Source organism: Gymnodraco acuticeps, unplaced genomic scaffold, assembly GCF_902827175.1.
Source record: "Gymnodraco acuticeps unplaced genomic scaffold, fGymAcu1.1, whole genome shotgun sequence".
Classification (NCBI taxonomy): Eukaryota; Metazoa; Chordata; class Actinopteri; order Perciformes; family Bathydraconidae; genus Gymnodraco; species Gymnodraco acuticeps.
In genome coordinates this window covers 718,467-741,992 of record NW_022991300.1, presented here as the reverse complement: position 1 = coordinate 741,992, position 23,526 = coordinate 718,467, and the positions used below count along the sequence as shown (strand labels likewise).

Genomic DNA, 23,526 nt, shown 5'->3' with positions numbered 1-23,526 from the left:
TCAATCCTAATAGATTACGTTGACCCAACCCAAGTAAATTAAGTTGGTAACAAACCTTATAAATAAGTAGTATCAATCCTAATAGATTACGTTGACCCAACCCAGGTAAATCAAGTTCGTAACAAACCTTATACATAAATAGTATCAATCCTAATAGATTACGTTGACCCAACCCAAGTAAATTAAGTTGGTAACAAACCTTATAAATAAGTAGTATCAATCCTAATAGATTACGTTGACCCAACCCAAGTAAATTAAGTTGGACCAATCAAATTGCTTAATCTTGAAAGAAAGTGATTTAATCATGTGGAAATATTGTCCATGATTTAATTACGTTCATTCAAAGAGTTATTTCTTTGAGTGTATGAGCAGTTTTAGCATCACCAGCTTTTCCAAAACCGAAATATGGGAAGAGTTTCTCAGTGAAAGTGTCTCTGAGAGTGCAGATGGGAGTCATGTGTTCAGGGTCGTAGAAGCACACCTCCCCCCTGTCATAGTCCAGCTGGACTCTGATCCTCTGGAGATTCTTCTCCACTCTGACAGTCTCACCAACACCATAGAGTATCTTCCACTGCTGTGTGCTAAACACCAGATTCCATCTTTTGGAGAGGCACCTGGTATCTCTCCCTTCCTGTCAGCTGACTCTTTAGTCAAACCTATAATCCAGTCAGGATGATCTCCCACCTCCACCTCCCAGCTGCGTGTCTCCCTGAGCTGAAGCCCTCAGAGCCCAGAACATCAGCATACTGAGTGTATCTCTCTGGATTATCAGGAAGCTGCTGATCTTTGTCTCCACGTCTCACACTGATCAGATCATCAGACAGAGAGAGCCATCTGTGTGCAGTGTTTGGGTCCAGAAGGACAGGACTGAAGTGGACCTGGTCCTTCATCTTCTCCCAGACTCTGAAGGACAGGTTGCCCAGGTGTTTGGTCACATCTGTCAGCGCTCCTGAGAGCAGCTGTGGGTCTGACAGTGAGCTCTGGACTCTGGCTCTGCTCTGAGTGGCTTTATAACTGCTGAGGAAGGGCACGTTGAGTTTCTGCAGCTCTTCTTCAACAGCAGAGATACTGTGTGACAGAGAGGAGATGTGCTCCTGAATGCTCTTCATCTCTCTGCTGATAGTCTTCCCTTTCTGCTCCTCTTCCTCCCTCAGAGCTGCCAGTCTGGACTCCTCTTCCTCTTTCAGGAACTGATGGAGCTTGATGAACTCTGCTCTGATCTGCCTCTCTGTGGACAGCAGCTGCTTCTCAGACACTTGAATCACTTCCTTGTATGTTGTCTCCACTCCTTTGTATTTGTCCCTCTTGTCCTGCAGAGACTCTAAGTCAGATTTCAGCAGGTCCTTCAGCTCACTGACTGCTTGTTCTACAGGAACCACCTTGTGACCCGGGTGGAGAGAAAACTCACAGACAGGACACACAGCTCTCTCTTCATCCATACAGAACAATCTAGGCTCTTCTGGATGTTTACTACACACCACCTCCACCTTCTTCTCTCCTTTCTCTGTCTCAGATGATCCAGCTTTCTGTCTCTCAGCAAAGGAGTCAGACAGTTCCTTCAGTCCAAAGTTCACCACAGGATCTTTGTAGGACTTTCTTTTACAAATGGGACAGTTTTTGTTCTTACTTTGTTCCCAGAATGTCTGCAGGCAGCTCGAACAGAAGCTGTGGTTATAGCCCAGAGACACAGGATCTCTGAAAGTCTCTGAACACACATGGCAGCTCAGGAAACTTTCAACAAGAGCGGTTTTCTCAGCCATTTGGTATTAAAGTTATTTCAGGACTCACCAACTTACAGTCTCTCCACTTCTCCCCACATATACTCCAAACGTGTCTCCGAGCAGAAATCTCACACCCTGTGATGGCGTCTCAGCGCTGTTCAACAATGTCTAAATCCACTTTTGTTTTCTCTCACCTCCGTCACAGGGTGAATGATCAACATCAGGAAATGCTGCTATGTCATTTATTCACCAGCAGATGGAGTCAGGATGTCTTTCAGAGGGAAATGTCCTTTGGTATTCAGTTCAGGATGGTGACTTTGTCCAGGTATCTGTTGAAGAAAAACACATACAATTTAACACGTTTAAAAAAACAACAACGTAGGATGAAAAGGAAAATGCTCATTTATAAAAGTTTGAAGTGGACAGTTTGTGTTCTTACTTTGTTCCCAGAATGTCTGCAGGCAGCTCGAACAGAAGCTGTGGTTGCAGCTCAGAGACACAAACAAAAACTCACTTCGTTATATCTTCATTCCAATGGAAGGAGAATCTGGCAGTGAGAAAAATATAGCACTTATTGAACATTAGAGCATTTAAACATGTCACAGTAAAAGCACAAAATCCAAATATGAACGTGAAATGAGAATAATATGTCCTTTTTTAAAAACTACAATAAAGAGTCGAGCTTTTTCAACAATTTAAGCTGAAATAATTCTAATAATATGATTAGTAAATTAAAATGGGCCTTGTGCTTTCTCCTTCCTTCACGGCCTACAGTTGTGTGGATTTAGAGGACAGTTATCATTTGAAGTCACATGATCTATCCGCTTATCCATCAACTTTCTCACTGAAGGTCAACAAAAACAAGATTCTTACCTGCTGTAAAGTTTCTCTTTAATTCTGCATTAAAAACCGTAAAACTATTTATTAAATACACTTTAAATATACAAGAGTTTATTTACCATCAGTCTTCATATACTACCCAACACGACACATGATGTACAGTGGAGGAAGTACTGCACTTAAGTACACATTTGAAGGATTGAGGTATTTACCTGTTATGTATTGTTTTTTTTTACTACAGTGCATCTTATATGACTGCTTTCATTCATTTGAGATGCATATGTCATATTTATGATCAGTGTATAAAATATAAATGTGTATTGATGATTTGAATGTAAACACTTTAGATAGTACTTTTATTTTTTATATTTAAGTTCTATTTCTTGCTTAAACGTCGGCATTTTTACTCTGCACACATGACATTTGTTGTAACAGTAATTTTTGATTGTGCTGCTTTGTTAATAGTTCTATCGCTCGAAGTGGAGTCGAAAGAGATGAGTTTTCAGTCTGCGCCGGAAGGTGTGTAAGCTATCTGCTGTCCTGATGTCAATGGGGAGCTCATTCCACCATTTAGGAGCCAGGATAGCAAACCCACGTGTTTTTGCTGTAATAAAATTCAATAACGTGCTTTAACCACTAGGTGTCCCTTTCTATCAGCTGTGCACCGTTATGGTGTAAATATAACCTATCTACCAATTGGATCAAATATAAAAGTCAGCCGAATTTGTGTTGATACTGCAAGGAGACGTATTGTGTGAAAAGAAATGTAAGATGTTGTATATATTTATGTTATATTTATGATCCACGTCATGTTTTCAGTTTTGACGGCAGTTCTTCCTGTTTGTCTAGAAGTCTTCTCAGCAGGGCTCTATAAATAGAGAACTACGGCAGATATGTAATATTTAATGCAACCGAACCGTGTATTACAATGCCGTTATGTGATGACTTTCAAAGAGAAAAGCAAGCACACATTTTTTAAAAATGTTTTCGGATTTCACATTGCATAAACACCATATCCCAGCATGCATTGCGACTCAAACATCCAATCACCGAGCTGAGGATCTTGTCTACGTCTGTTTCCGGTATTGTTTATGACGGATGTATTTTGTTATACACACATTCCTTCACATTTAAATTTAAATTTACATTAAAGTCTTTCGTGAGGCCCTCTACAATGTTTTTAGATATAACTAGGGTTCTCGTTGAAGAGTTTGTAAATTAACATGAACCCAAGCTGTTGCCTGGCAACGCAATCGCACAAAGTCACGTCTGTTAATTCCACAACCACACACATAGATTAACATCGATTTAATACATTAATGTAGCCTTTTTTTCTGATAAAAGAGGTGTCGACCAGCTGGGGCAACAAGAAAATCCGCAAAATCGAGTCTAACTATTACAAAATAAATAATTATTATATTAATATTGACAATAACAACCGACCGTCGTGGTAGAGCATAGAAAGGTGTAATCCCGCCCATCTACTTCCGCCCCATGGGACCTTATTTCGGAAAAATTATTTATTGAAGTCAATGGGGAGAGAAAACTTATCTTTCGATCCCGTTTGAATTGTGCAATGAATTACACATATGATGTTTGTCAATCTTTAAAATCATTTCCATGTCAAAAAAGTCAGAGTTTGTCGTAAAGACTATGAAAAATACGCAACTAGAAAGACTACAAATCCCAGAGTCCCGTAAGTGATGTCATAATTGTTTTCCTCCACTAAATATAAGAGATATAAGATCACTTTAACAATATGCCTGTGTGCTTTGTACCAGGCTGTAATCATACCAACAATGGGTCTTACTCGTTCTTTCGCTTCCCGTCTGATGAAAGGACCAGGAGTGGCTGGCTGGATCAAGTTAGCTACCTAGCTAGTAGCAAGCACGTTAGTTAGCATTACAGCCGGCTTAGCCTTGTCATTTTTATCAGCCTTAACATGAAGTAACATTAAGTTAACCAAAGTGTTAAACAGTAGAGTGTTAACTGTGATGGTTATTCTCGCGTCCAGGAAAGAGAAGCTTAAAAAGGAGACTAAATGGAGTCTCTGAGATGTTTTCAAATTGGTACTTTAATTAATAAAAGGCATGGTAAAGTCACAAACAGGATATTTTCTGGCAGAAAAGCAGCTGTCTCTGGCCCTCGCTAGCAGAGAAAAGAGCCCGAACCGCTCAGGTGCTGCTCTTATATAGCTTCTGCAGGCTCCTCCCTGCGGGCCGGCCCTCCACATCTTAATATCCGTTGTTACTTTCAAACAGAGGATTCAGGCATTGTACATTCAATATATACTTAAACACGCCTCTTCTCCTCATATTGTCTTTCATCACTTTTCCTTTAACACATTCTAAACGTTGTAGTTAATATTCTAAAAAATACAGAAAATACTTCACGGCTGGTTTGGTTTCTGGTCATTCCGGATGTTGTCACATCTTACCCACGTCTGTAAACAATAACTTTATTCAAATAAACTATACCTTCATTTCATATTCAGCAATAATAATACGTCTATAGTTGCAGTGTTAAAATCAGTAGGTTTCGGTGTCATTTCGCTACTAAATTAACCTCTATAAGAAATGGTAAACTAGCCACATGCTAACCGGAGATGAAGGATTTTCAGAATAAAAGCTTAACTGGTTGTGCACAATAATTTTCAGTTTTTTCAGTATAAAACAGCATTTAAACTGAAGGTACATTTAAGGTACATTATGCCATCAAAACATTGATTTTAATTTCTAACAAGAGTCGTAGTCATATTTCGTGAACCCTTTGAAGAGTACTGTCACGCCGGTGTGATCATTCTATAATACACCTTTAAGCCCGGATGCCCCCCGAGGGAGACATGCTAATGCAACATTAGCATTGGTGATCTTTTATTACTTCATGCTATCTGCACAAATGGTTAACATTGAACATTAAAAAGATCAGGCAGTTCAGGAAGAATTGAAGGCAGGCAGGCAGCTTTGCATGACATTCTTCTGGACGTGTTTCATTGTGGTGATAGTGAGGGTAGTCAATCCCTTGTTTGGCAAGACAATAGTGACGGCCATCTTGGTGACGTGTGTTTTTGTGTGAGACCAGAGATGTAGTTCATTGAGCGGTTTCACACAAAAAAAGTCTTACTTCACAGTTTTACGGCAAAACATTTTTTTTTTTTTGCAAAATTATCTTTTAAATTGACAAACATCATATGTGTAATTCGTGGCACAATTCAAACGGGATGGAAAGATAACGTTTCTCTCGCCATTGACTTCAATACTTAATTTTTTCCGAAATAAGGTCCCTTGGAGGTCCACCGGAAAGGGAGGGACTTCGCCACTCTATTTGCTCGGCATTTCCGGGTATTTCTCCACTCGTTGGGCCCATGGATGTATAATAAGAACTGGATACAGCGTGGGAGGCGGGGCCTCATTCATTCCTATGAGAGTTGCTCATTAGCGCATGATGACAAAATGGCCCAACTTTTGAGAGAGCGAAACGTCACAGATTACCCGGCATGCCTGAGAAGTACCCGTATGTGCACTCATAGAGCATGCGCAACTTTAACCACGCCGCCCAAAAGGCTCGTTCACATTAAGCACGTGAATTTGCGTACACGTAACAGCACCGCGCGTTCATGACAGCATGGTACTGGATTTATATTAACGAGGCGGCAGTTAGCAGCTAGCGGCTAGCTAGTAAATTATGCTAAGTTACACATCAATCGTTATGTACTTTTATATTACGCTGACATCAGGATCTAGTGATATCCAAGCAACAGAGCTTCATTTAGCATGATACTTGTGTGGGTTGCACATGAAACCACTTGGTAATATATAAACATGTATATGTTGAAGCCTGTTATGATCAATTGTGAGTTAAAACTTTATCTAAAAAGTAAAGCTGATGATGGATTACTGTGGTGGAGTTAAAATAACAATAGCCTATTTCTTTTTCAAATGTGATGGAGTAAAAGGATAGTAACTGATTATTCATGTTAAGTAGCCCACAAGTAACTAAAACAATTGCAAGTGCAATAAGAAGCTACAGGAACGTTAATCTACGTCGGTAATATTAACTTTATTTAATACAACATTTACGGTACAAGATTTACATCATACAGCCCATGTAGTATAATATTTTACAAATGATGAATTACAGCAAACATGTGCAATATATCCATTATTACAGCTCTGTGGGATGGCAGTAAGGCGATATGGTCCGTTGTTATTGTGCATCCATGGATAAAGAGAAACTCATGTAGTACTGAACACGTAACATGAACGTGCCGGGCGGCGCGGTCCCGTGGGTTAGATGCACGTTCATAATGCCGAGGGAAATACCTCAGAATAACGTTATTAGCACATTTTTACAACTTGAGGAACGAATGTTTTTAATAAGGGCTATACAAACGTTCATACTGGGTAGTTTATTTAGTTTAAAAAAAATTATCCAACGAGTTACAGACCACTCTTTCCCCATGTAAGTCAATGGGAAAAAGTGTTTCCGGGCCCAGCAACCAAAAGGAAGTGTAGTACCGCCGTTTGACCAGCACGAATATTCTCATCAGACTCCGGCGCACTTCCTGGGGGCTTGGTTGGGCCATGTTAACAATACCGTGTAACTGTCACGTTTGAAGGGACGAAATCGTGACATCTTCACGTCTCCCAGCGTGGTAAATCGTCACATGTTCACGTCTTGCCGTGATACCGGGTTTGATTGATTGTTTGATTCAGACTGATTTGTTGTTATTTTGTAAATAAATACAAAGGGGTTGGCTCTCACAGACACATTTTTTAAATATTATTCAAAACATGGAAAATCTAAATGTGTTTTTTTCAACCAATATCATGATGGAATATTGCATACTTTATCTGTTATAAGGTTAGAGTGATGTATAGCTAAATACAACAAACTAAAAGGGTTGAAGCACACAAACTCGTTTCATTGTTTTATAAGTTAGTTATAGTATCCAGGTATCACTAGCTATTAAAATATCTACACTGTGAATTTGAAAATAATGAAAATTAAATGATCACATTATATCATTAAATTCATAGGTACAAAGTACATTTACTCAGGTACTGTACTTAAGTACAATTTTGAGGTACTTGTACTTTACTTGAGTATTTCCATTTTATGCTACTTTGTTCTTCTACTCCACTACAGTTCAGAGGTAAATGGTGTACTTTGACTCCACTACATGTATTTAATACCTTTAGTTACTTCACAGATCTGGATGAATGATGTGAAATCTAATCAAGTGTTGAATCAGACTTTAGCTCCACCTGGAGTAAATCCACCAGCTACCCTGCAGTATACAAAGTCATTCAAACTAGCTGCACCTTCACCAGCTTTGAGAACACTTTCATGATCAATCATTATAAAACATATCATATATATTATTCTGAAATGGACCAATCTGCACAACGACTACTTTTACTGTCGCTACTTTCACTATATTTTGATGATCATACTTTTCTACTTTTACTTGAGGAACATTTTGAATGCAGGACTTTTACTGCAACAGAGTATTCCTACACTCTGGTACTTCTACTTTTACTCAAGTACAAGATCTGAGTACTTCTACTTTTACACAAGTACAAGACCTGAGTACTTCTACTGTTACTCAAGTTCATAATCTGAGTACTTCTACTTTTACTCAAGTACAAGATCTGAGTACTTCTACTTTTACTCAAGTACAAGATCTGAGTACTTCTACTTTTACTTAAGAACAAGATCTGAGTACTTCTTCCACCTCTGAGTAAATGTGAATGATCAGATGTTAACATCTCCTTGTACAGTTGCAAGAAAAAGTATGTGAACCCTTTGGATTCTCCACACATAGCGTTGTGTGTTCCTTCCAAACAACTCAACTTTGGTTTCATCTGTCCACAGAATATGTTGCCAGTAGTGCTGTGGAACATCCAGGTGCTCTTTTGCAAACTTCAAACGTGCAGCAATGTTTTTTCTGGACAGCAGTGGCTTCCTCCGTGGTGTCCTCCGTGGTGTCCTCCCATGAACTCCATTCTTGTTCAGTGTTTTACGTATCGTAGATTCGTCAACAGAGATGTTAGCATGTGCCAGAGATTTCTTTAAGTCTCTAGCTGACACTCTAGGATTCTTCTTCACCTCATTGAGCATTCTGCGCTGTGCTCTTGCAGTCATCTTTACAGGACGGCCACTCCTAGGGAGAGTAGCAACAGTGCTGAACTTTCTCCATTTATAGACAACTTGTCTGGACTGATGAACATCAAGGCTTTCAGAGATACTTTTGTAACCCTTTGCAGCTTTATGCAAGTCAACAATTCTTAATGGTAGGTCTTCTGAGAGCTCTTTTGTGCGAGGCATGGTTCACATCTGGCAATGCTTCTTAAGAATAGCTAATTCAAAACTGGTGTGTATTTTTTATAGGGCAGCTTTAACCAACACCTCCAATCTCGTCTCATTGATTGGACTCCAGGTTGGCTGACTCCTGACTCCAAGTAGCTCTTGAAGAAGTCTTTAGCCGAGGGGTTCACATACTTGTTCCACCCTGCACTGTGAATGTTTACATGGTGTGTTCAATAAAACCATGAAAACATATAATTGTTTGTGTGGTATTAGTTTAAGCAGACTGTGTTTGTCTATTGTTGTGACTTAGATGAAGATCAGAACACATTTTATGACCAACTTATGCAGAAATCCAGGTAATTCCAAAGGGTTCACATCCTTTTTCTTGCAACTGTACATGCGCTAAGACGGTCAAAAACCATATGCCCTTCCGGGGTCAGTCACACCCAATCCGGAGACAACACACACACCTTAAATACCTGTGCCCTAGGTAATAGGATAACAACACACTAATGGCACACAGCGAAAAAACTAAAAATGGTGACGACTTGAACCCAAACATGACACTTTTTTAAATGGCTCTTACAAAAGGTGATATTATTCTCTCTTCAGGTCCTCCTCAAAAGCCTCTCCCTGCAGATCCCCAGCCTCCTGAAGTCACGTGTCGACCCTCAGCCGGGACCACAGATGCCGGGCAGGCCTCTCGTCTCCTGGCTGAGAGGAGGAGAGAGGCGAGGCAACAACGAGAGAGAGAGGCGAGGCAACAACGAGAGAGAGAGGAGCAGGAGCACCTGCAGAGAGAGGAGGCAGAGAGGCGAGGAATATGTCCACTAAAGAGACAGAAACACTGTAGAGTGGGGCAGGCATGACGTATTTTAGTAGGCTGACCCAGAAGTAAGCGTCGCAAGGGCTACCTCTACAAAAAGCAATGAGATTTTTCCATTTAATTTAGGAATGTTTCTTAAAATAAGCATGTTTATGATACTGACATGTTCTGTTCAGCAGGATGATCTCCACATCTTTATGATTTTTGAAGTAAAAGGCTAACGTTAGGCTATAAGCATGTAATGTCAGTGAATCCAATGTACCAAGATCCTAGGACACTTGCAGTCTGCCGGGTATTTTGGTTCTGACTCCATAACACTTAGTGAAGACCCCCAGGGACATGTCCAACTTGAACAAGGGTTTATTGAGAGTAAATGACAGCGTCACGGCAGATTCATTCCATCCACATTGCATCTCAACCGGTCCGCTAACGACTTGATTCAAACAGTTGTCCATTTGTTTCAACACCATCATTAATTAGAGGATTAGGGCAACATGTGATTTCATTTTTATAAGACTTTAATCGCAGAACTAATACAAAAAGTTCACTATTGGTCAGATCGTACCAACATATTCACACGTGACCCTTATGCTCTTCCGTAGTTAACAACTCTTGTCAAATGAACGAGTACGTTTTAACCTCAAAGAGACACAAAGTCTAAGGAGAGAAATTGCTAAATTACCAAAAATAGATGCCAAACGACTAAAATAGGGACAAAACAAGACACAAAATATCAGTACGTTTTCTTCCAAGTTATTATTAATGCGAAATGTTATCTTACCAAGTCTTCGTCACACAACACCTGACAGTGTTCAAAGTAATAAAGCTCCATGGTGTGTGGACAGCCTCTCCTTTCCCTGCATGTCCCCCTAATGGAAAGTCTCAACATGGATCATACATGTTCTTATCTCTTAAGCTGCTCTGAAACTTTGAAAATAATGTTTTTGTGTGTGTCCCTGCAGAGGTCATCTGAGCAGCTGCACAGACGTTCACACACTTGATTGGAGAGCTGTGTTTTCTCCGTGAGTTCCTGCAGCTCAGCCATGTTTCTGCACACTGAAATGTAAGCGTGAGCATGCAAGATTCCAGCCTCGCCTCTCACTGAGACGTCAGCTTCACTTTTTCTCTGTGTGTGTAACCAGTGGCACAAATACTGGGCAAGTTCTTTACTGCTTCCTTTCAGTGCAGAACATATACAGTAATAACCATGTAGACAGTGGAGACGATGGAGAGTGTGAAGTAATAGGAATAGCTCTTCTTACAATCATGTTAGCCATATGCTTTTTGCTTATTCCTGATGTGTCCAAGTACTTTTCCTTCCTTAGTTTTCCACTTTTAGATTAGTGCTATGAAGTTAGCACACAAGAGTTAAATTGTACCCGTGTAAATTCCTCTCCTACCTGTTGATTTTGTGACGTATAGCAAATCACATATTTCAAAGCTGCTAAGGAACTTAGTTTCCAAAGACTTCAGTTTTAGTGAGTGTTGTTTTAGAGAACTCGATGCACGGAGCCTTTATTGCACTAACAGTCTTCTCTGTTTGATATCGCGCGCATTCGCTTTACAAAGCAACGTTTGGAGGCGTAGAAGTTTAAGAGAGTTTATTATAAGAAAAGCATATATAAAAAACAAATGTATCCAATCCTAAATATCCGATTGCTTGTAACTATCACGTGTTAAGAGTTGATACTATGCCGCTTCTCTTGTTTTTCACTTAATTTGTTGTTGACTGTAAGCATAAAAACTAATAAACACTTTGAAACATGGAGAAAAGCTGCTTCTTCTTCAGTGCTGCTCTCAGTGCTCGTCTCTCAGTGTTTGTGTGTCAGAGGTCGCGTTAACCGAATATTTTCCGTCAATGACGGATTTTTTCTAACAATGACGGAAAAATCTGAAAGCAGTCCGTCATTTTGACAGATTAGAACACAACTCGGAACAGCGCCAAAATGTCCACCAGCAGCCCACATTATATTACATCCTTAGTGGCCAGGTCGACTCAGGGCGATCTACACTGTAGTCTGTAACTATTATTTAGTCATTCACACCCCTGTCCTGTTGGTGGCGAGTGTGTGCATATTAAGTAGCTATTGTCTAGTCTTGTTTTTGACCTCGTTGTTTAACCGGCTTTAGCAATCGCAAAATGTCACGGCAGCTGATCGTCCGAAGCTTTTTTAATAAGCCCAGTAATTGTGATGGTGCGGATAAACGAGGTGAAAAGAGGGATTGATGCGGTGGAGGATGAAGGACAAGCCAGTAAGACTCAAACTGACAACGTTCAGCCAGCGGCAGAGGGTCAAGCAAGTGGCAAGGAGTTGAAGCGGGAGTACCGTGTTCAGTGGGAGCAAGAGTTTAAGTGGCGGAGGAGGGAAGATGACAAAATGTTCTGCGACATCTGTAGAAAAGCTAAGATGAGTAACGGATTTGTCCGAGGGTGCACGGCAGTGGCGGTTCTAGAACATTTTACATGGGGGGGCAAAGGGGAGGCAAGAGGTCATTATATACAGGTATTTTATACTGTATACAACCTATTTATTGTTAATTCATGCCCTAACACAAGTGTTCTTAATGCACAAGAGAAACAAGGTGTTCAGACAAACTATCGGGTGCCCTTTGAGTCCCCCAAGCTTACCTCAACCATTTTAAATGAAAGGAAACTACTAAATGTATTTTAAAGCAATGAATTAATGGAACAGGTTGTTTTGCATTACAATGTAAAATTAAATATATATTTTGTTTTAAAAAAAATTGGTTGTCTTAGACCAGGGGTGCCCAACCAGTCGGGAGATTCCCAGTCGATCGCGAGATGTGTCTAAAAATAGAACAACAATATTCTGTTTTATCGTTAATGTCCTGTAACATAATCTTCCTGTGCCAGAATAATGCACTTGAACGCATCAAAGCTTTGGGATTGGCCGCCGTGACCCCATGTGTCGGGGCGTGGCTAGTGGGCAGTGCACTAATTCGCTAACGTTGTCCGTATCAACAGGAGTGACAGTCCGCACACAAACAAGACCGCAATTATGGCAGAAGCAAAACATATATAATTTTAACTCCGAGTGGGAGGATGATTATTTTTGTATTTATTCCAATTCAAAGTCCATCTGAAGAAGGGTAATTTAGGAGCGGCATTTCAAAACAGTGCACAAACGCTACGAGACGGAATTCCCTCCTAATTCTGCCCTACGCTCCCAAAAGGGGAGGGGCCTGAAAGGACAGCTAAATGCACAGCAGTCCATTTCCACCAGGCCCAACAACAAGAGCAAGGCTGCTACCAGAGCATCTTATCGTGTCAGTCACGTTCTTGCGAAACACATGAAGTCTTTCAAAGACGGCGAAGTTGTGAAAGAAGCTTTCCTGGAGGCTGCGACGCGCTTTTGGGGGACAGTAAAAATAACAGCAGCATTTCAACAGGTTTTTGATATAATAAAAACTCAAGTTAGATACCGTTATTAATCAGCTGTAAGTTTGAGTTTGTTTGAACTTATTCATTATAATTATTGTACAAAATGGTATAAGAATGCAAACTTAAATTGATTATAGTCTATTATCAATTCAGTTAAGAAACTAGTGTTGGTTGCATCCTATTTTAAAGGCATTTATTTTTATACTCTACTAAAATGAAACAAAAAAGGGTTTGATTCTATTAATGTTGTCTTTTTTATTGCACTGTTGCAGCAGATTCCTGTGTAGCTTCAGATCTGAGTTGTCTTATTAGTAAGCCTAATTTATACTTTTGTAGCAACACTATTTTTATATAATGGCAAAGAAAGGGTTCAGAGTCTTTTCTTTTTCCCTGTGTCATATGTGGAAGCACTGTTCAATGTTTCTTGAAAACATTACCCACTGTAGTGACGTGTGAATAAACTCCAACTCTGTTTCAACAACACTGTTGTGTAACTTCAGTTAAATACTTGTGTAGATTAGAAAGAGGTAAGATAAAGGATCTGCAGTATGTTATGAAGTATTAATCGTACAAAGGTCAGTTTTATTCAAGTAGAAGTGTGTATTTACCTGGCTGTCAGTAATGTCCTCTCTATTTGGACTGGTAGATCTCGGCAGACTGGCAACTTTAAAAGTAGCTCTCGGTTAAAAAAAGGTTGGGCACCCCTGTCTTAGACAGATATATTTGCATGTTCTCACTAAGCATTATTACATATTAATTTAATATTAAACAAATCAAAATGGCCAATTATCCCAAAATGTTGCTGCTAATATAATCACATGCTTGTCAACTTTAACTGATCAAAAATCTATTCTGAATAAATACTTGAATTATCTATGAAATTGCAATATTGTCCCTCAGTTTGTTTCAACCCCGTCACGCCATACCATTTACCCTCCTATTAAAATAATGGATCAGTCCATGTGTGGATCAGTCCATGTGTGGATCAGTCCATGTGTGGATCAGTCCATGTGTGGATCAGTCCATGTGTGGATCAGTCCATGTGTGGATCAGTCCATGTGTGGATCAGTCCATGTGTGGATCAGTCCATGTGTGGATCAGTCCATGTGTGATCTGCATTGAGGGAATTACATCACAAAAGTTTCTTCTCTTACCTATATTTCAGTTTTTGTATTTTCAGATTAAGATTGATAAACTCAACATTTCAATATGTTGTATGAATTAATAATAGTAAATAATTAATAGTTTTGAAAAATATTACAATTTTGTAATGTCCTTGACTTCCATGTGGTGCCATATCTTAGCTAAACAAGGTCTCATGCCTACTTTTTGTCAAAAACTTCAACCTTGTTACATTTTTTCAAGGAAATTCCTAGTAATTATTTATATGTTGTGCCTGAGGTGGGAACATGTAAGTAGTCCACTACCAGATGTTATGACCAAACATTTTGGTTTCATTTTTCAAAGATATAAAGACCCAAAAGGCACCCGATTCAGAGAATACTCAGAATTATGCATACTGTACTTAATTATAATTAAGTACACAAATGACATCACCCATCTCTTCAGAGAGCTACAGGTGACCTGTGCAGCAACACATTTCAATCAATATTTGTCAATACTAAGAGCTGCTAGATTGAGCTGCTGTAATAGAATATGTAAGGAGAATAAGAACATACCATGTGGTCCAGCTGGAGTCTCCTCTGCCTCCTGATCCCTGCCTCTGTCCCTCTTTCTGATACTTCATCTTTATTCCTCACATATATTTCTTCTTCTTCACTAATGTCTTCATCTCCTCCTCTTCCTCCTGCTCTGACCCTCCTGGTCTCTTAATCTCTCTTTTCCTTTTCCTCTCTCTGTTCGTCCTGATCACTTCTCATAAATGTCTTTTTGTTGTTGTTGAATCACTCCTATACTCTGGCCTGCAAGAGTCTACTTGTGAAAAGCACTGGTACATATGCTTGTATAACTTTACACGTTAGGGCCATGTAGCCTAGCTAATATGTAGCATATCACATAACATCAGAAAGTATTGATCAAGCGCACACAGGCAGCTGTGTTTGGATCCAGTTTTTACGGTAAAGGATGTATCCTGGTTTAATTGATCTGGCCTCATGGCTGTGATGTGTAGTTTACGTGGATTTAATAGTAGGCTACCGCGTAGTTTAGCAAAGTGATCGATCTCCCAGCTAACGCTGTCTGCGCAGTATTTTGTAACGTAACGCCCCAAACAGCGCCCGTCTGTTAAACGCTATCGATTCAAACGGCAGCGTTTTATTAATATTTAGTTTCAAGCTCTCGTCCTTAGTAAAACAAAATTAGTGGAAAGGGAAATGCTCCCAGGGGAAGCTGATCCATAGGTGCTGGGACAGCTCGCTCCCTCTCTGCAGCGGTGTGAGCCGCGGTCTGTGTGAACGCCGCTCCGCAGTTTAATGCAGGGCCGTAGCTGCGTTTTTAACGGGCCTAAAATGATATTTAAAATGATTCAATTTTAACTAATGTAATGCTTGTTTTGTTGCTTGAGAAGCTTGTGGAAATAGTGTAGGTTTGTTTTAGTACAGTTTTAGGGAAACAAAAGTTAGGGGGGCAGCTGGGGGGGCAAGGCAGCTGCCCCCCCTTGCCCCCCCGTAGATCCGCCTCTGGTGCACGGCGATGCAGAAATCAGCGTTCAGGCTACAGCAGGTCAATTGAGTTGTTCTTGTAAATGTTTTGTTCATATTCTGATTGTAATTGTCTCATTTAAAACGATGGCATTGTTCATATTTGCCTGTTTAGGCACAATGGTCGTGGTGTTTTTAGCGGCCTCTGCCCCCTCTGCTGTGCCGTCAGTGCAGGAAATCATTCATGTTCGTGTTGACATGAAAAGTGACCACACGGTCGGTGTCTCTGTTCATCTTTTTTTTTCTCCATGCCCTTAAAAGTTCTGTATGAATCATTTAAAAAAAATGAATGAATGAGCGTTTGCTGCTCAGTACCCAAACATAAATATTAAATATGTCTCATCTCATCATTAAAACATGAAAAATAAAATGACGGACAACGAAAAAGTCTAACGCAACAACTGGTGTGGAGGCTGTAAAGGGTGAACAGGAGATGGAGAGAGAGGCTGGATCGTCTGCAGCAGCCGTCTGGTTTCCTCCGTCTGATCATGAACCGTCCGGAGCTGATCCTCCACCTCGCCGCCAGACAACAGAGGAGAAGTCTCCATCTGCAGGGAAACACAAGACTCAAACCTCCTGGATCTCAAGGCCTGGTAGTGATTCATTTGTTAAGATATCTACTATGATAAGATGGTGTGAATGGCTGCAGTACTTTGAGCTGCTTTTGGTGGATCTTGTCCCCACTACGGTTTAAAATGGATCAAGAAACGTTCACTAAATAATGAGGACGCTTTTAGAAAGGTTGTTTCGCACAGCAGACAATTTAAAAATGTAGGAGAAACACATTTACTTCGTCTAAAAAAGTAACAGAGAAAAGGGGAAAACCCTAGCCTACTGATTATTAAAGGTCCCATGTCGTGCTTTTCTGGTTGTTACCCGTCCCCTTGTGTTATGAAGCTTGTTCTGCATGTAACGGTCTGCAGAGTCACAAACCCTCAAAGTACACCCTGTAGCGAGTAAAACTCTAACACAGAGAAGACCTGTCTGTGCTGCCCCAGAACGCCTCCTTGGACATTTCTCTTTTTCCATTTGTTTCTTCCGGGAACCAAGTGACGTAACGAAGACTTCCTCACACACACACTCAATCTTTTCTCAGCTGCAGCTCCGCCGATTTCTCCTCCCTGAGACGGCGGGACGCGGCGAGGCTGTGGCCTTCTTAGTGCCGCCATGGCAAACGAAGAGCTGCTCTGACTGCCGTATACCGGCTGTAGCATCAATATACGCCCTCAGGGCACGCACAGGGCACAGCAACTCAGGTGTGCCGCTCTCCTGTGGAATGTTAAAGCGTGCCAGCTGGATAGTTCGATTGGAGTGGGCTAGTGGAAGCACCTTGGGCAGGAACGCCACATTCGGCCAGAGGGTAACGCCCGAGTCATCGGAGTTCCACCTCAGGCATGTACTGCTTACGGAGAGGGCATGAAGCTCTCCGACTCGCTTCCCTGAGGTTACGGCAAGCAGAAATGCTGCCTTCAGGGACAGCCACTTAAGCCCGACCTGGGCCAGGGGCTCGAAGGGCGGAGATGATAGGGCATTCAGCACTAGGGTCAGGTCCCAAGCCGGGGCCCTTGGGGTACTAGGGGGACGCTGCCGTATAGCCCCTCTTAGAAAGAGGGACACCAACCTGTGGCGCCCCACTGTGGCGCCATCGACTCCGACATGTCGGGCAGAGATCGCAGCCATATACACCTTCAAAGTGGAGTGAGAACATCCACTCTCCAGAAGGGACTGCAGGAACTCCAAAATGGTGGCCACGGAGCAATGCCCCGGATTCTCAGCCTTACTCACACACCAGTGGGAGAAGAGCTTCCATTTGCACTCATACTGTGCCCGAGTGGATGGAGCTCTGGCATTCAGGATAGTTTCCCTGACTGATGCCGTAACGCCGCTCAACAGTGGGTTGGGCCCTGCAGAGGCCAAACCCAGAGCTGAAGGCGGTGAGAGTCGGGACGCCAGATCTGACCCTTGAGCTGAGACAGAAGGTCCTTCCTGTCGGGGAGACGCCAAGGTGGGCTGCAGCAGAGACTGCGCAGCAGTGGGAACCAGACTCTCCCCGGCCAGCGGGGGGCGACCAGAAGGAGCCTGTGCCCCTGAGTAAGGACCCTCTGAAGCGTCTGCAGTATCAGAGGCAGCGGCGGGAAGGCATACAGGAGAGTGTCCGGCCAGTCGTGCGCCAGAGCATCCTGACCCAACGGGCTGGTCACCTCCGTCCAGGAGAACCAGAGGGGGCAGTGCCTCGACTCTTCTGAGGCAAAGAGGTCCACCTCGGCCCTGCTGAAAAGGCTCCAAATTGTCTCCACCACCTCTGGGCGAAGCCTCCACTCCCCCGGTGGAGGCTTGCGCCGTGAGAGGAAATCTGCGACCTGATTCAGGTCTCCTGGCAGAAAGACTGCCTGCAGACTGGCGAGGCGGGGGAGCGCCCAAGGCAAGAGGCTCTGTGAAACACGGAGCAGCTGTGTGGACCTGGTGCCCCCCTGGTGGTTGATTTGGGCAACGGCGGACATGTTGTCCGAACGAATGAGCACATGCCTGCCCGCCAGTTGGGGTAAAAAGTGCATGAGTGCGAGCAACACAGCCCGCAGCTCCAGCACATTGATATGGTGTGCACCTTCCTGGGCAGACCACTGCCCCTGCACAGTCCTGCCCTGCCACACCGCACCCCGAGAGACATGCATCCACAGTGACCGTCTCCCGGCGGGATGGGATGGCGCCCATAGGCACACCCATCAGAAGATAGGCCCTGTCCCTCCAGCGGGACAGAGAGTGGAGGCACCGCTGAGACACCCTGACTCTCTTGTGCCTGTGCCGCTTGGCGTCCAAGCGAAAGTTGTTCAGCCACATCTGCATGGGGCGCAGTGATAGCAGGCCCAAGGGCACAACGGCTGAGGCAGCTGTCTGTCTGCCTAAGAGCCGGAGGAACTGGATGTAAGGCACCCTCTTGCCCAGTCTGAAGATGCGAAGGTGGTGGGAAATGTCGTCCACACGACGAGGTGTCAAGTAGGCCCTCATGGCGACCGAGTCTAGGACCATCCCCAGGTAAGTGACCTGTTGGGAAGGGTCCAGGCAACTCTTCCCGGCGTTCACTGTTAGGCCCAACCGGGCTACATGGGATGAGAGGCGCGCCGTATCCTGGGCCACTTGGGCCCGGGACGGCGCGCAAACCAGCCAGTCGTCCAGATATGGCAGGACCTTCATGCCCTGTGCCTGTAGGGGAGCGAGCGCTGCCGCTACAACCCTGGTGAACACCCTTGGAGAGAGGGAGAGACCAAAGGGAAGCACCCGGAACTGATAATTTCGGCCCTGAAAGGCGAACCTCAAGAACTTCCGGTGATGGGATGCAATTGGCACGTGGAAGTAGGCGTCCCTCAAGTCCACGGTTGTGAACCACTCCCCCTGTGTGACAACACGAAGGGTGTCTGCTGTGGCAACCCTGTCTCCTAAAAATTACGTTCCCACAGAACTAAACTGCATTCTGAATTACGTTTAGCTTGAAACGTATTTACTCCCACGTTACGTTCGTTATGAACGTATCTAAAATACGTTTATTTTCTACATATCTTCTAGAAACATATTTTCTCCCACGTTACGTTCCTTATGAACGTATCTTAAATACGTTTATTTTCTACATATCTTTGCCATTTATTGTCTTGCTTATAATAATGATAATAGTCATTTATAAATATCATTTTAGAGCACACATTTGAAATCGAGAATCAGGGCTCGATATATGGTTAAATTAAAATCAGTAGGCGAGGCTGTAATTTCGGCAGCTGTTACTCTCATGAGCGAGGCAGAAAATAATAGTTTGAACATGCCAAAAAGCTGCTGTGTCGTTTATTGCTCCTCAAACATTAAAACAAATCCAGAGTTACTTGTTTCTGTACTTCCTCTAAGAAGAAAAGGACAGTAACAGAAGAGCTCTGTGGCTTCAGGCTTGATCGCCGTTCAAATGACAGCGTTGGTTTCCCCAAAAGTGGGCGGGGCTGTAAAGTGACGTAGATTTTACTATCATCTATTATTCAAAACCATTCTATGTATTCTAACGTAAATTACATGCCAGTGTTTTATCTTTTTATTTATTTGTTTTTATTTTAAATCGTATAAACGTCTGTGAGGAAAATAAATGGGGTTTAGAGCCTCAAAATACTGAAATCTGTATTTTTTAAAATCTTTTCCTTCTAATTTGTTATTCTTTTCTAAATAACACACTGTTATTTACTCAACAATAACACACAATTATCCTTGTTTTTATTTATTTGTTTAATTCTATAATCTTGGGCTTTTTAGCCGTAAATAAAGTCACCGGAAACAGACGGGACATTTCGAGATTTAGGATGGCCGAAGACACTACACTACCCATAATCCCCAGCTATCGTTTGGGACTACAGTCCCGTTGACAAACCCCGTGATGTTGGAGCGGTAGTGCGCCAAGGTTACGCCGAGCGTCAAGCTCTTTGAAATGGAACGAAACCACGGCAGACTATTCAAAACTGGACTCGAATGCCCCCCGAGAAATACACATGCTGGCTATTGTGTTTCGCAACATGTTCTCTATGGCACGTCTCTACTGGGAATTGTAGTTTTAAAAGACGTTTTTCCCAAAATTAGAAGTTGACAGTATTAAACTGTGTACAGCCCTGGAGGTTTAGGCGATAGGAAACACATTGGTGTGTACACATTTAAAACATGTAATTACTAAATGGGTAAAAATCGCTTATATCCATAATGGGCAGCATTAATATATACCCACACGACAGCTTACTTTGTAATTCTACTCCACTACAATTCAGAGGTTAACCTGGTATTTTTACTCCACTACATTTAGTTTAGTTACTTTGCAGATTCTGATTAATGATGTGAAATATAAACAACCCTTAAAGCAGACTTTAGTTACACCTGAGTAAAATTCAGGGTAAGGTGATTGTCAAGTGCCAACAATCAGGAGAGATATTTGATAGGTGGTGCTTGAGAAGACGAAACATTTATCTGCAGATCTCTATAAAGTATATTCATTACTCGTTATTCTCTACTAATAGTTCATTAAAAACTGTATATAATTGCTATTTTGCACATCCCTTTCAAGATTTCAAGATTTTCTAAGGTTTAATGGCATATACACAACTTGGGTCGCAGGTTCCTCAACAGCGTATTACAAGACATCTATCAATATGTGTGTACCTCCACCATTAAACTGTCATATTCTGCACATTTCTTATTCTACCTACATACATAAGAGTATAATTAATGTGTATAATATCAGAAGTGCTTCAACATAGTTAACATTGCAGGAAAGCAATATATTAGACGTTAAGTACTTTGTCAGGCTTAATATTTATCTGTAGATAGATACCCCCAAAGCTTTTTTCTTGTTTAAAATAAGACCTTAACCTAAAGTATTCTTTAATGTGTTAATAAAGGTTAATTCGTTTTTCTGTTTTGCACCTCCTCCTATTAATATCTTTGTACATCCGGCACTAAACTGTTTTATTGTAGAGATCACTTATAGTATCTTCTTGACTTTTTATATTCTATATTTATATCATTGACCTTCTACTTTCCCCCTATGAAAGTATGTACTCTTAATATTGTTTTCATCAAATAACATTATTCAACAAAAATAATTCAATAACGTGCTTTAACCACTAGGCGGTGCACACAAGGTACACACAGCATACTAATAATAACTTTGTATTATTAGTGTAGAACACTTATGTATGTATAACATCTGAAGATGTGTAGTTTTATTCATGTTTTTACATAATTTTACAGGATATTGCTATATTATTTCACATGTTTTACTTCTACACATTAATATCTGATTTGTAAAACATCACAGACAGAAAGGTATATCCGTCATTTAATGGTACGCTATTGAAATTCTGAATCCATAGATGTGTCTCCCATCACCCAAATCCCCTGACTATTCTCTCAACTCAGTATTTACATTCTTATATTCAAAGAAAATCAGTAATATCTTTAAAAACTACAAGTCCTTTTCTATCAGCTGTGCACCGTTATGGTGTAAATATAACCTATTATCTACCAATTGGATCAAATATAAAAGTCAGCCGAATTACTATTGATGCTGCAAGGAGACGTATTTTGTGAAAAGAAATTGAAGATGTTGTTTAATTGTTGATATATTTATGATCCACATCAAGTATTCAGTTTTGGCGGCAGTTCCTCATGTTTGTCTAGAAGTCTTCTCATCAGGGCTCTATAAATAAAGAACTACGGCAGATGTATAATATTTAATGCAGCCGAACCGTGTATTACAATGCCGTTATGTGATGACTTCCAAAGAGAAAAGCAAGAACACTCTGAATTAGGTATTATTTTATTTTTCGTTTTCGGATATCACAACTTATTAACACCATATCCCAGCGTTTATTGCGGCTAAAACATCCAATCAACGAGCTTCAAGCTGAGGATCTTGGGTAATCAGTTCGGTGGGTTTGTGGTGTGTATCGCTCGAAATGTCCCGTCTGTTTCCGGTGACTTTATTTACGGCTAAAAAGCCCAAGATTATAGAATTAAACGAATAAATAAAAACAAGGATAATTGTGTGTTATGGTTGAGTAAATAACAGTGTGTTATTTAGAAAAGAATAACAAATTAGAAGGAAAAGATTTTAAAAAATACAGATTTCAGTATTTTGAGGCTCTAAACCCCATTTATTTTCCTCACAGACGGGAAAAAAGTCCGACATTATACGATTTAAAATAAAAACAAATAAATAAAAAGATAAAACACTGGCATGTAATTTACGTTAGAATAAATAGAATGGTTTTGAATAATAGAGGAGAGTAAAACGTCACTTTACAGCCCCGCCCACTTTTGGGGAAACCAACGCTGTCATTTGAACGGCGATCAAGCCTGAAGCCACAGAGCTCTTCTGTTACTGTCTTTTCTTCTTAGAGGAAGTACAGAAACAAGTAACTCTGGATTTGTTTTAATCTTTGAGGAGCAATAAACGACACAGCAGCTTTTTCGGCATGTTAAAACTATTATTTTCTGCCTCGCTCATGAGAGTAACAGCTGCCGAAATTACAGCCTCGCCTACTGATTTTAATTTAACCATATATCGAGCCCGATTCTCGATTTCAAATGTGTGCTCTAAAATGATATTTTTAAATGACTATTATCATTATTATAAGCAAGGCAATAAATGGCAAAGATATGTAGAAAATAAACGTATTTAAGATACGTTCATAACGAACGTAACGTGGGAGAAAATACGTTTCTAGAAGATATGTAGAAAATAAACGTATTTAAGATACGTTCATAACGAACGTAACGTGGGAGAAGATATGTTTCTAGAAGATATGTAGAAAATAAACGTATTTGAGATACGTTCATAACAAACGTAACGTGGGAGAAAATACGTTTCTAGCTAAACGTAATTGAGAATGCAGTTTAGTTCTGTGGGAACGTAATTTTTAGGAGACAGGGTTGGCTGTGGTTAGCATATGGAAGGGCAGTACCTTCAAGAATCTGTTGATTCCTCTGAGGTCCAGAACTGGACGGAATCCGCCAACTTTCTTGCTCACAAGAAAGTACGCCGAGTAGAACCCCCCGCCCTGAATCAGGGGGTCCACTGGCTTCAGGGCCTAGCCCCCCCTGGGGCCCCAGGCGACCTGGGGCACGAAAGTCATCGGCCGGTTGAGTGGGCCGCTGGGACCTCTGCAGACCACCCCTGTAAGCCGGTGGCTGCTAGAGCGGCCCCTGGGCCTGCTGGGAGTGGCCACGGGTCTGCAAAGACCCGAG

General features: G+C 41.5%; 1 protein-coding gene, 1 long non-coding RNA gene and 1 pseudogene across 2 annotated transcripts in view; all 3 read right to left on the bottom strand.

Annotated features, from left to right (window-relative positions):
* LOC117562395 lies at positions 1 to 1,760 on the bottom strand (annotated as a pseudogene).
* A 26-nt stretch (positions 1,761 to 1,786) lies between these two features.
* LOC117562394 lies at positions 1,787 to 11,513 on the bottom strand. Its single transcript, XR_004571530.1, has 3 exons — positions 9,460 to 11,513; positions 2,161 to 2,268; positions 1,787 to 2,050 (listed from the first exon to the last, which is right to left on the bottom strand). It is a non-coding gene; the product is annotated as an uncharacterized LOC117562394 (long non-coding RNA).
* Positions 11,514 to 16,083: 4,570 nt separating this feature from the next.
* The window catches only part of LOC117562390 (vacuolar protein 8-like), an 89,535-nt gene continuing 82,092 nt past the window's right edge, over positions 16,084 to 23,526 (bottom strand). Inside the window, 2 exon segments of the mRNA XM_034240226.1 lie at positions 16,084 to 16,296; positions 16,298 to 16,310. Of these exon segments, the coding sequence (XP_034096117.1) occupies positions 16,152 to 16,296; positions 16,298 to 16,310 (158 nt within the window). The 3' untranslated portion in view covers positions 16,084 to 16,151.